Below are 12003 nucleotides of genomic sequence, written 5' to 3'. Positions count from 1 at the left end.
GCAGGTGCAGTAGTGCTGGTACTGCTTCTAAGGCTTTTTTCCAGGAATGAGTTGAGGCACTATAAAAATCCCAAAAAACAAAACAGCAAACTGAACCAAACTAACACACCTTCACTTCTTTTCACTATTTCTGCATATCTGTTAGAACTTTATCCAGACTGGGTTTGCACAGTCACAAGGATCCTGGTTACAAAGCCAGCATGGTGTAGTGGTTAGAGTGCTGGACTAGACCCGAGTTCAAATCCCCATTCAGCCATGATACTTGCTGGGTAACTCTGGGCCAGTCACTTCTCTCTCAGCTTAACCTACTTCACAGGGTTGTTGTGAGGAGAAACATGTACACTGCTCTGGGCTCCCTGGAGGAAGAGAAGAATATAAATGTAAAAAAAAGTTAAGCAGGATTAGTGAGCCACATTAGTGTGTGAGAACCCAGAACTTTAGGGCAATCCTGGTCAAACTGCTCCAATAAACCAGTATTTAACTAGGAATCAGTTGTTTTTAACTGAGTTTGTTTTAACTGATTTTATTCTATGCTGTGTTTTATTGTGTTAAACTCTATATTATATATTTATAATATATAATATATAATTATATTTATATTACTGTATATAAACTCTCTATGTATGTTGTAAGCTGCCCCAAGCAGTATTGTGCTGGAGAGGTGGGGTATCAATATTTTTAATAATAAAAAATTCAGTACCGGGTATCTATCCTGGTTAAATGCTGATTAACTGGACCAGTTTGACCAGGATTGCCCTGAAATTCTAGGTTCTCACAATCGGCTCACTGGGGCTCAGTAATCCTGATTAAATTTTTACCAGGATCCTGGTGATTGTGTGAACCCAGCCCCAGAGTGTGATTTCCAAGATTATAGCTGATTGAGCTTCGTAGTTGTCTCCTCGCCCCTTCTGAAAACAGAAGAAATCACTGCAAATGCCCGTCTCTCAAGAGATACTAGTTTAAAATGAGCAGGAAAATGAATGCCTACAACTCAACATACACACATAAAAGCACAAGTATGCATAATAAGCATAGACTTAATTATGAGAAGTCAAGTGCCTAGATAAATGGTGACGTTCCCGAAAATATTCCTGGCAGACAGGACAGGTCAGCTTTTCATCCCGCCTCCTTTTGCCTCGGGACTCTGGCAAGACATTGTCCTTCTTGTGATGAGAGCGCATGTGGAACACAAGGTCAGATGTCATGCGGAAGGAGACATTGCATTTTGCACACCAGTTCTGGGCTGCCACACCAAAGGAGGCAAAGGTGGGGGGCAACAGAGTCAAGGAAGCAGAGGAAGAGCTTGAAGTGGGAGCAGATGTAGTATGCATTTGCTCTCCAGTCTGTCGAGACCACTGTCCTGAGGGATAAGAGAAAGGGTTGCTGTGAACAAGGCTGGTCTGCAGCAACCGAGAGCCACTCAAATCACTCACAAGGAGCTTGGAAGTCAAAATGCTGCTGTATCGCATTATGTCAGAGGTACTGATGAACTCTGATAACTTTTCTTGACCTTTTACCAAGTCACTCAAATGATGAGAAGTAGTCAGTGTTCTGTCCACCAGGCACTTTGCTGGTTTGCTAAAAGCACTCTTTGGCTCCCCAGTAACTCTGGTTGGCCACACAAACGAGAATGCACTGCCTGGTGAACTTTGAACTAGGTTGCTGAACATTTGTTCTTTTTCAAAGTTAGCCTCTCCATCTTCTTGTTCCAACTCTTTGGCTTTCTCAGCTTTCAGCTTTTCCTTCATCCGCCTCACTTCAGTGAATGCACTCTCCTTCTGTTCCAAACCATCCTTCCTAACAAACATTTGTTTCTCTGTACCGAACTTCCAGAAGGGTCTCCCTGACACTTGCTGCCCAGGTCCATCATCCCTGCTCCCACAGTGCTGTTCTTCATGCAGGCAATTTGTTTTCTCCAGCAACACAGTTTTTCTGCTCTGATCCATTTCATCACAGTTCATTCTACTCTCACCATGAGAATCAGCTTTCCATGCAGGCATTCTGAGCTCCAGATCCCTAACCAGACTTGGAAGTTGTTCCACTAACCTGGTTTTCACCATCTTTGGGGCACAGAGGGTTCTCCAGAATTGGGTATTCTTGCAGAAGAAACAGGCATGAGACAGATAAGAGTGTTCACATTTAAATTTGCTTGCAGTTTGGACAATCCAGCTCTAGAAAGAAAGAAAACTGCTGGTTAACAGCAGCTAATAAAAACCCTGGGCAGTGTATTGAGATAGGGAACTTAGTGAATGAGACATGAAAATGTAAGAACCAGACCAAAGATCTATCTAGACCAGCAGCCTGTTCTCAAAGTGGCCTCCATGAAAACCACAAGCAGGACATGATGAATCCAAAATGCTTCATCAGCATTCAGTGGCATACTAATACAAATCCAGTATTCAGTGGCATACTGCTTCTGCACATGGAGATTCCATCTAGCCATTAACAGATCTCTCTTCAGTGAATTAATCTAATCTTGACTGACATAATGTACAGCTTATCACTCTCATTAGGATCCAGTGTGGGGCTCTTGCTCAAAATGAAGTTCCAACACTGCCTTGAGGCAGTGATTGTGAAAGCTGATTTCCACAGGTTTCCCCATTCTGGACAATGGGGACACCTATGGAAATGGCACTTCTGCAATTGCTACTCCAAGGCAGCATCAGAGCTTTGGCTGAACACAAGAACCTCACAGCAGATTTTACATAGGCGGTAGGCTGCACACCATGTCAGCTATTTGTTAACCAAAAAATGTATTGAACATATATATGTGACTGTTACAGCAATAAAACATGTCCAATTTTCAATCAAGTAATTTTTGTCATTTTTCTTCAGCATGTGTATAATTGGTTGGGGTGTGTCCTTTTGCATATTCACAAATTTTGGTTAGCCATTCTTTGGTCTATTTATAAATTTTGTCTCCAAAATTTTGCACAATTTTTTTTTGCTGCTGTATCCATCAGTAAGTGAACTTTGGTGGGCATTAAGTCATCAATAAATGGAAGAAGAAAATGGACAGCTGTATAGGTATGTTTCCCAGACAATGGGAAACACCTATATGCAGCGATATAGGAAGACGATGAAAGGCATCATCTCGTACTGTGTGGGAGATGGCAATGGAAAACCCCACCTGTATTCTACCAAAGACAACTACAGGGCTCTGTGATCGTCAGGAGTGGACACCAACTCAATGGCACACTTTACCTTTATAGTGAATCCTAAGACCTTTTCCAAGAAAACTTTCTAAGGACAAGCTAATGGCATAAATCAACTTCTACTGTTTTGCATTTCCAACAGTTTGAAGTATAGTTCTTGTTTATAAGTGAAAAAGTGATATACAATCTGATAAGCATCTTATAACAATATTATCCAATATCCATGTTATTAAAAATGCATGATTAAAGTCCATTTTTTCCAGTTTTTTGAAAGGCATATCATATTTCAATTTTTGGTTAAAATGACCAATGTATTCTGTTCAGGCTTATCTAGGAAGGCAATTCTTTATTGGTTTGAAGTGGAGAGCACCAGTTCAATGTTGCTAAGGTTTTGTTTTGTTTTTTTTGCTCCATTGCACTTGCTAACCAATGGTCAGTAAGTGCTGGCAAAGCTATGTGCTGGCAAAGCATGGTCTGTTTGAGGGTGAAGCCAGAATGCTGCCATCCCTGCCAGTATTCTGCTGTTTTCAGTCAACTAGTGGATTCTATTGCAGGTGCAATGCCTATTCTTTTAATGATGGAATGTGAGACCCCAGGGAATGGGGGGCAGGTTGGAATGGACAGGTGGGTAATTAGAACACTGTGGGTGAGAAGCACTGGTGGTTTCAGGGATGCATGGAACGATCTTGAAAATGCAGTAACAAACACACCCATGTATGCACAGAACATGGCAACAAACTACAAAAATCACACACAAGCAACAAGACATGCACAATCACACGAACAAAAGTGCACACATGAAAATGAAAAAGTACATGTAGAATGAGTACTGGTTTTTACTAAAGCTAGGAAACTTTACAAGTGGTGGTAAACAAGGAAAATATCGAGCAGGTTTATAAATTTAAATATCTTGGTATACATTTTCAATATAATCTTAATTGGAAATCTCAAATACAGTAATCCCTCGACCTACGAACTACTTGACATCCGATGTTTTCGAGTTATGAGCGACAAAAAAGACCGGAAGTAGTTGCCGGTTTAGATTCAGCTTACTCGACCTACGAATTTTTAGATGCGGTTTCCTCGACTTACGAATGTTTCCAGACTTCCGTGGTGCGCTCTTCGACTTACGAAAATTTCGACCTCCGAACGTGCGTTCGGAATGGATTAATTACGTAAGTCGAGGGACCACTGTATTGTATTCTATCTCCATTGCACGTAAAACCTCAATGCTCTCTTGTGATTTTACTATTCCAAAGGAGGCCAGTATATACCTATGGCTCTCCAGGTTTTTCGAGCAAAGATTGTAGCCCAATTATTTTATGGGGTTCCATTATGGATTCAGGGGGTAACATCTGAGATGGAAAGAGTTCAATCAATCTGCCTTAGGGCTATTTTGGGGGTACCCAGATGTGGACCTTATTCAGCATTATGTTTAGAGTTTGGATCCCTTGCTATTTCCTCTAAAGCAGGGGTGGGGAACCTTGGCCCTACCCCCAGCTATTTTTGAACTACAACTCACATCATCCCCAGCCACAATGTGGCTGGGGATGGTGGCAGTTGTAGTTCAAAAACAGCTGAAGGGCCAAGGTTTCCCACTCCTGCTCTAAAGCATAGGAGCTTACCTTTATTAAATGGATTAAACTTTGCTTGGAATATCGGGAGCCCTCCTACTTTTGGTTTTTATGGAGGGACTCTTTCCCTAGCCCTTGGCTGTCATACGTCAACAATAAAATACTGCAAATGAGTTTATCTCCTTCTGAAATTCTACTTATGGGAATTGAGAAGGCAAAGGATGTACTTTTACAACGTCTCCATGACACTGAGCATCAGAATCTTGTTTCTTGGGGAAACAGGACCTGTTCTCCTTTATTCCTTGGGATCATGCCCCCTTCGGGGAATAGTGGTGCTAGTTATCTAGCTTCCCTATACTTTTTAAAGTTTAGGATAACATTTACTAGGGCCTGTATGAATGTGCTGCCCTCAGCCCTTTTGGAGAAAAGATTTGATAAGGGATTGCCAGACTCTGGCTTATGCCCTTGTGGAGCAGGCCTCCCTGAAACAGCTCCGCATGTGTTGTTATATTGCTCTCTTTACTGTGATACCAGGAAAAAACTTATATTCCCTTTGTTAGAGCAATTTGCAGGAAGAGCCGACCCCTTCTATTTGAACTTCTGTCTTGAGGACCAAAATAATGAGGTCACTAAAGTGGTGGTGAAATTCTTTTATGTTGCTATCAGATTAAGATCTTGTTTAAGGTCTAATTAATAGGAGCTTACTGTTTTATTCTGTTTTGTTATATTTACTATGTATAACATTTTGTTTTAATGCCTTTTTATGTCTTTTGTATGGCCTATGGCTGTAATAAAATTGATTGATTAATTGGTGTAGAACACAAAGAAACATAAGCACATGCTTATGCAGACACACATGCACGTGCATAAAAATACATGCACACACATCCAAATACACGCAGACACATATGCACATACACATATCAAAAATAGATGCCCGCAAACACCTACAGGCACATACAGATACACATTCTCACAACTCAGGAACATTTACACACAGAAGCACATGCACAATAGAAATATACACACAACACATATAAACAGAAACACCTTCTCCTAGACCTTAGAGGGGAAAGTATTTGTTTTTTAGAATAGGGAAACGCACATGCACATATGTGCATGCACAGGAACACAACACATGTATACGGACAAAACATGGAAGCACAGAACACACATGGTAAGCACAAACACAAGCAGGCAAACAGAGAATAAGAATATGTTCACAGAAATGTCTACACAGAACTGAATGTGCACACAAGCAAATAAACACATGCATGTTACACATATATGCACAACTGCACACAACACAAGTATATGCACACAGGAGAGGCACTGGGCTAGCATAAGTGTTCCTGAACTGTTCCAAACTAATGCTGCACCAGTGCTTGAGTGCAGGGGGATGGGTTTTTATGGCCTTCCCTCCCCCAGAAGCACTCTGTGCCACCCAAAAATATGTCCCTGAGGGCTGCACAACCCTAGGATAGATATTTTTGGGTGGCACAAAGTGTTTCTGAGGGAAGGAGAGGTTGTTGAAATTTGCCCCACCGTTACAGCTGTAATAAAGCTGTGTTAGCTTCACAAACACAGTGCTCTTCAGAAGCACTGGTGCTTTGTTAGTCTGGATGTCAGCCACTGAGATAATCTCAGCAAAATGTAATCTATTTACTACCTATTCACAAAACCCTATTCTGCCATTCTAATCTCTAACTTCTCTCTCCTAACTTCTAGACCTTGGAGAGGAAAATCTTTGTTTTTACTACATGGAAACTCCATAGTTATCTCCATTATTTTCCGAGTTGGGGTAACATTGATAAAAAAACTTCCAGCACAAAAGCCATTTCCCATCGTGCTGACCTCTGTACATTTCCCAGAAGCAGGCGAGCTCTTTAAGAGAAACAGAACAGTCAAGCCATAGCACCATCCTGGAAGGTGTGCATGGAGCTCTGAGATGTTGAGTAGTTCTCAGCATCCCATGTGCACCTTCCAAGATGGACTGGACCTCATGAGGGCTCCATTTCCTTTAAAGGAACCTACCTGCACTGGGCAAAGTACAGCACTGTGTGATGGAAACAGTCGCCTCCACATGGTACTGGGGCGAGGGAAGACTGCGCAAAGTATTTAGTTTCACAAATTAGTCCAGGAGCAGCTCCAAGGGTTGATGAGAGCCATCAATGCTGCGTGGCCTTGCAATGAAGAAGACTGCTGTATACTTTTTGAGTATGGCAAAACCATTCAATGCCAGCTTGTATGTTATGGAAGTTAAGGAGATGGGCACCTTTACTTGCAATTTCCATTTCTTTTTAGAGCATGAGTTAAAATTGAAAGCATCTTCTCATATTAAACCAAAGTTTTTGGATTACAAAAAAACCCATGTTTCTTTTGAAAAGAGAAATCTGACTGGGCAGCTTGGGAAAAAGAAGTCTTGGTTCTTACCCATTCGAGCTAAGGGGAGTCTAAATATTCATTGACAGTATACTTCTGATGTAGAGCCTTCATGGTCAAAGGAAGAATAGTTGCTCTTTTTTAAAATTAAGTGCCATCATATATATCTGTCAGTAGAACCTCCATGTTCAAAGGAAGCCTATCCCAGAATTGTAGTTGCTCATGGGGAGAAATGGGATGGTGGTATTTTCTTTCTGCACTTCTTTGGCAGTGCCAGAAGAATCCAATGGGGCACTTTGTTAAATAAGATGCCTGGGGCTGATGGACCTTCTCTCTGATTTAGGAGGGCTCTCATCTTCCTATTAAAAGTGCATTTCATAAATTCATAGAAAAGAAACAGTGTATATAAACCATGCTGGCTAAGTTGAGCCTCCATAATCAGAGCTACTATAACTCTGATTTTAAAACTTTTCTATTCAAAGGGAGACCACCAGTGCCTTGCCACCCTATCAACTTCTTCTGCTGCCTCGCCACTGCCTTTCAGGTAGGGATGTGCGAAACGTTTCGGATACAAAACGTTTTGTACCCAAAACAGCCTGTTTCGGGTGTTTTGTAGACAAAACAAAACACCCATTTTCCAGATCCAAAAGTTTTGTATACAAAACAAAACGTCCCTGTTTCAGCTACAAAACGTTTTGTTGTTTCAGACCTCCATTTTGTGGTGATCTCTGAGTCAGTCTCCATTTTGTGTTTGACATCTCTTTGAATTTCCCACCCTTCCAGCCTTCTGATCAGTGACCTAAATCATGGGCTAACCTGCTGACAATTCCCTCCTTGTTCCCCATTGGCTCTTTTGCTTCTTCCCACTCTTTACTGACCCCACATTGGCCAGGGTTGCTAACCCATGGGGTGCTGGGTTCTGCTGTTTCTGTGGTGTTCTGAGTGTAGATTTTCTGGTAGCATATGAGAGTGGATTCTTGTTTTTCACTGAAAATCTCATATGCTACAAGAGAATCTACAATGAACACTGAGAAACAACAAAACCCAGTACCCCACAGGCTTGTGGGGGTGGGGGTGGTTGGCACCCTATGTGCACTACACAACCCCTCGCTCTGGGCAACCCCAGTGCCCCCCAAGTGGAATTATGGAGCTGCTGAAACCTCCATTATTCCCCATGAGAGAAATCTTAAAGACATGTAAACTTCAACAAATCACAAAAGATCAGCCCTTTGCCCAATTCCTTTGAAATAATTCTGGAAGTTTCCTTGCCCCCATTGGGCACTACCACCCACCACACTCTGCTCTGGGTCATCCCTTTCCCCTTGATTTGAAGCGATACATTTGCTGTAATCCCCATTATTCCCTATGGGAAAATTCTTAAAGATGAGTAAACTTTTAAAAAAATTCACACAAAAAATCAGTCCTTTGCCTAATTCCTTTGAAATTTGGGTGGTAGCTTCCACCCATTGGACACTATCACCACCACCCACTCTTTTTTGCCCTGGGACCCTTTTTAAAAATCCAAATCGATTTGGATTCAGAAAATTTGGCTACAAAACAAAACAGGGCTGATTCGGATTCAGAAAATTTGGGTACAAAACAAAACAGGGCTGATTTGGATTCAGAAAATTTGGCTACAAAACAAAACAGGGCTGATTCGGATTCAGAAAATTTGGGTACAAAACAAAACAGGGATGTTTTGATTCGGATACAAATCGAAACAAGAAAATTCAAAAATGCACACCCCTACTTTCAGGCCCACACAGCTACTTTTCCTACCTCTTAAAAATCAATAATGTGGGGACACGGTATACTGTGTCTTGCCTTCTGCCCCTGACCTGTGCAAAGGCACTCAGGGGTAATTCATGGTAGAGAACATTTAGTAATTAGTTTGTATACTGCTTTTCATTAAAAAATAAATAAATCCCAAAGCGGTTTGAATAGCAAATGTAAAAATGGTTCCCTGTCCCAAAACTGCCCAGAGACATAAGTTTCGGGAGGTATACAAATATCTATACATATAATTCTCTTAAGACATACCCGTAGCTAATTCCATGTGTGGCAGCTCTTGCGAGAGACTGGTGTGGGGGTGGGCAGGGGAAGAGAAGAAAACGGCGGCGGCCGGCGGGGGGGGTTGAGAACAAGGTGGGGGAGCCAGGAAGGAGCAGGGAGAACCAGAGGCGTAGATGCTCTGCTCCTGGGCCAACTAGTAATAAATAAAAGCTCGAAGGGAATACATGAAAGCAGCCCCTGGAAAAGATGCTGTGCAACAAGGACACTTAATGCCTCTACATACAGTCACCAATCTAACTTCATTAAATCATCATCCCTTATTTAATATTCCTCTTCACATTCCACACAACCAGCCACCACTCTGATGCTTCCCAAACTAACTTTGAAATACTGTGTACCACTTTTTTTCCTATATAAAGGCTTTTAATATTAAATATGGAAAAAGGTGAGGAAATTAAATACTACGAGCCAACCTCGCACAGAGCATATGCGCGGGGCTTTGGGGCCGGCTGTTTCCCCTCCCTCTTCTTCCTGCCCCGGTCTCTCCTCTCTTCCCCTTCCCTCCAGCCCACACTCTCCAGCCCTCCTCCCCTCCCGTTCCTCCCCACACACAGAGCTGCGGTGGCCGGCCAATAAGGGCCCCGCCGCCGCCGTTCTTCCTCACCCCCGTCCACCTGCCGCCGCCGCTTTTCTCTCCCCCAACCCGCTGCTGCCTTTCTCCCCCCGCCCGCTGCCGCCTTCCTCTCCCTCCGCCCACTGCCACCTTTCTCTCCCCCCGCCCGCTGCTGCCTTTCTCTTCCTCCCGCCTGCCGCCGCCTTTCTCTCGCCGCCCGCCTCCGCCTTTCTCTCCCCCCTCCTCCACCTGCTGGCCGGCCACCGCCAGCACTTTCTTCCCCCTCTCCTCCTCAGTCCTCACTTTGGAACTCTCGCAGCTTGTCGCAAGAGTTCTGCCGCCAAATCCTGGGCATGCATGTCCCAAGAGAATTAAATATATAGATTGTTGTAGGCTTTTTAAAAAGTTCATACCAGTTCATTTTTTAAATTTGAACAGTTCAGGAAGGTGGGAAGACTTGTGGGGAAGGACATGTCAAGAACTAATTTTAAATATTAATTGTATTGTCTGAATTCAATGGGGCTTACACTCTTGTAAGTGTGCATAACTGGACTTGTGAAGGAAGGGGCACAGGTGAGCAATGCCTTTGTGGTTTAATTAAAAGAATATAAAACCCAACAGCACACAGAACGGAGTAAAAAATATAAGATGTGTACATTGTTATACAAGGATCAAGGAACAGAGAGAGGTTTACAAGCATATTAAAAATAAAATGTACAAACATAACTAATCTATTTTGGAGGTCAAATCTTTGTTGCAGAAAAAGATGGGTTTTACAAAAATGCTCTTATATCCAAAATAAGGGTTGTGAGAGCTGCTCATGTGCTTGCTCTCAGCCAAGACAAAGTACTCTGGCCCTCCAGGGTCATCTGAACACAAAAAGCTCACCCTTGAGCTCTGAGGGCAAGCTCCAGACAGAGTAACTATTTTACCAGTCTTGCATCTCACAGGGAAGAAAAGGGATATCTTTAGCTACCAGGATGAAGCGAACGATTCAACCACTATTCGATTACTCAGTGACAGTAAACAGGAGAGAGCATCTTCTCGGGAAGACAAATATAAACTAGCTAAACAACCTAACTTGGGTAATAGGGAGTGGGACCCAAGTTGAAATGTTGCAAATTTACCCAGTGAGGAAGTTTGGGTAGGTCAGGACTAGTTGCAGCTTACTAGGGGGGCCAGAGAAGAGTTTGGGGGGCTTTGGGTGGGGGCTGCCTTGCCCTGGCCATCCCCTGGCTACTCTGCACTGGAAGAGAAGAAAATGGCAGCGGCCGGGGGAGGGGGCATGACTGAGGACAAGGTGGGGGAGCCTTTGGCACTTCATCGCTACCTCATACACATTTGTTAGCCCATCTGCACCTTGAATGCTCTCACAGGAGTCCCTGTTTCCTCACATGTCCTCACACATTGCTCCCATGTTGCTGCCCATGCACAGTCCCGAGTCAGCTCACCACCACCTTGTTGCAAGTGCATTCAACATTTCCCTGCCATGATCTTGCAAGATCCTCCAGCTTGTCATTTCCTCGTGCCCTCCATAAGGCCACTCAACTCACTATCACGTCATGCAAACTCACACAGCTGCCCAACCTCCCTGTCACCTTGCATGATCTTGAAGTCCATCTGCCCTTACAAGTCCCTTTGATGCCTCACGGCTGCTTCATGTGCCCTCAGAAATCCCACTGGCACCCCACCACTGCCTTGTGCTTCCTTGCAAGTCAATTTGCCACCCTGCTGGCACTGGAGCTGGAGCAAGGCCTTGAGGACATGCTATACAGCCATGAGGTGCCTGGGGACATTGTGAGGGTATGCAAGGTGGGGTGGCAGGGTGGTGGAGGGCCTTGCAAAGGCACAGGAGGTGTCGGGGGGGGCTTGCAAGGACATGTGTGGTGGTGGAGTGAATGCATCCTGCTGTCACTTCACATGCCCTCGCAAGCCCCTGCCATCTTGTCACCACCTTGCATGACCTCAGAAGTTCACCTCCACCAGCTCATGTGCCCCTCATGTCCATTCACCACTCGAGCACCACCAAAAATGCCCCTGCAAATCCTCCAACACTATGCTATCTTACCACAGCCTCCCATGCCCTCCACCAACCTGCCACCACTTTGCATACACAACACACATACACAGAGGCAGCCACCTTCCCTGGCACCTCACGACTGCAAAGCATGTCCTCCTAAGGCCTCGTGCCAGCTTGAATACCCTTGTATGGACCCCATCTTGCCAGTGTTCCATGCTCTCTTGCAAAGTCCCTTTCCAGTTTCCT

At 43.8% G+C, this 12003-nt stretch overlaps 1 protein-coding gene across 3 annotated transcripts in view; it reads right to left on the bottom strand.

The window, feature by feature from the left end:
- Window positions 1–942: 942 nt before the first annotated feature.
- The window catches only part of ZNF488 (zinc finger protein 488), a 31157-nt gene continuing 20096 nt past the window's right edge, over window positions 943–12003 (bottom strand). For all 3 annotated transcript variants that reach the window (XM_053312905.1, XM_053312907.1, XM_053312904.1), the window contains exon 2: window positions 943–2171. In XM_053312905.1, coding sequence (XP_053168880.1) covers window positions 1038–2060 — 1023 coding nt within the window. In that variant the 5' untranslated portion in view covers window positions 2061–2171 and the 3' untranslated portion in view covers window positions 943–1037. The remainder of the gene's footprint in view (window positions 2172–12003) is intronic.

This window comes from Hemicordylus capensis, chromosome 3 (genome assembly GCF_027244095.1).
Source record: "Hemicordylus capensis ecotype Gifberg chromosome 3, rHemCap1.1.pri, whole genome shotgun sequence".
NCBI lineage: Eukaryota > Metazoa > Chordata > Lepidosauria > Squamata > Cordylidae > Hemicordylus > Hemicordylus capensis.
This window is presented reverse-complemented; position numbering and strand designations above follow the sequence as displayed.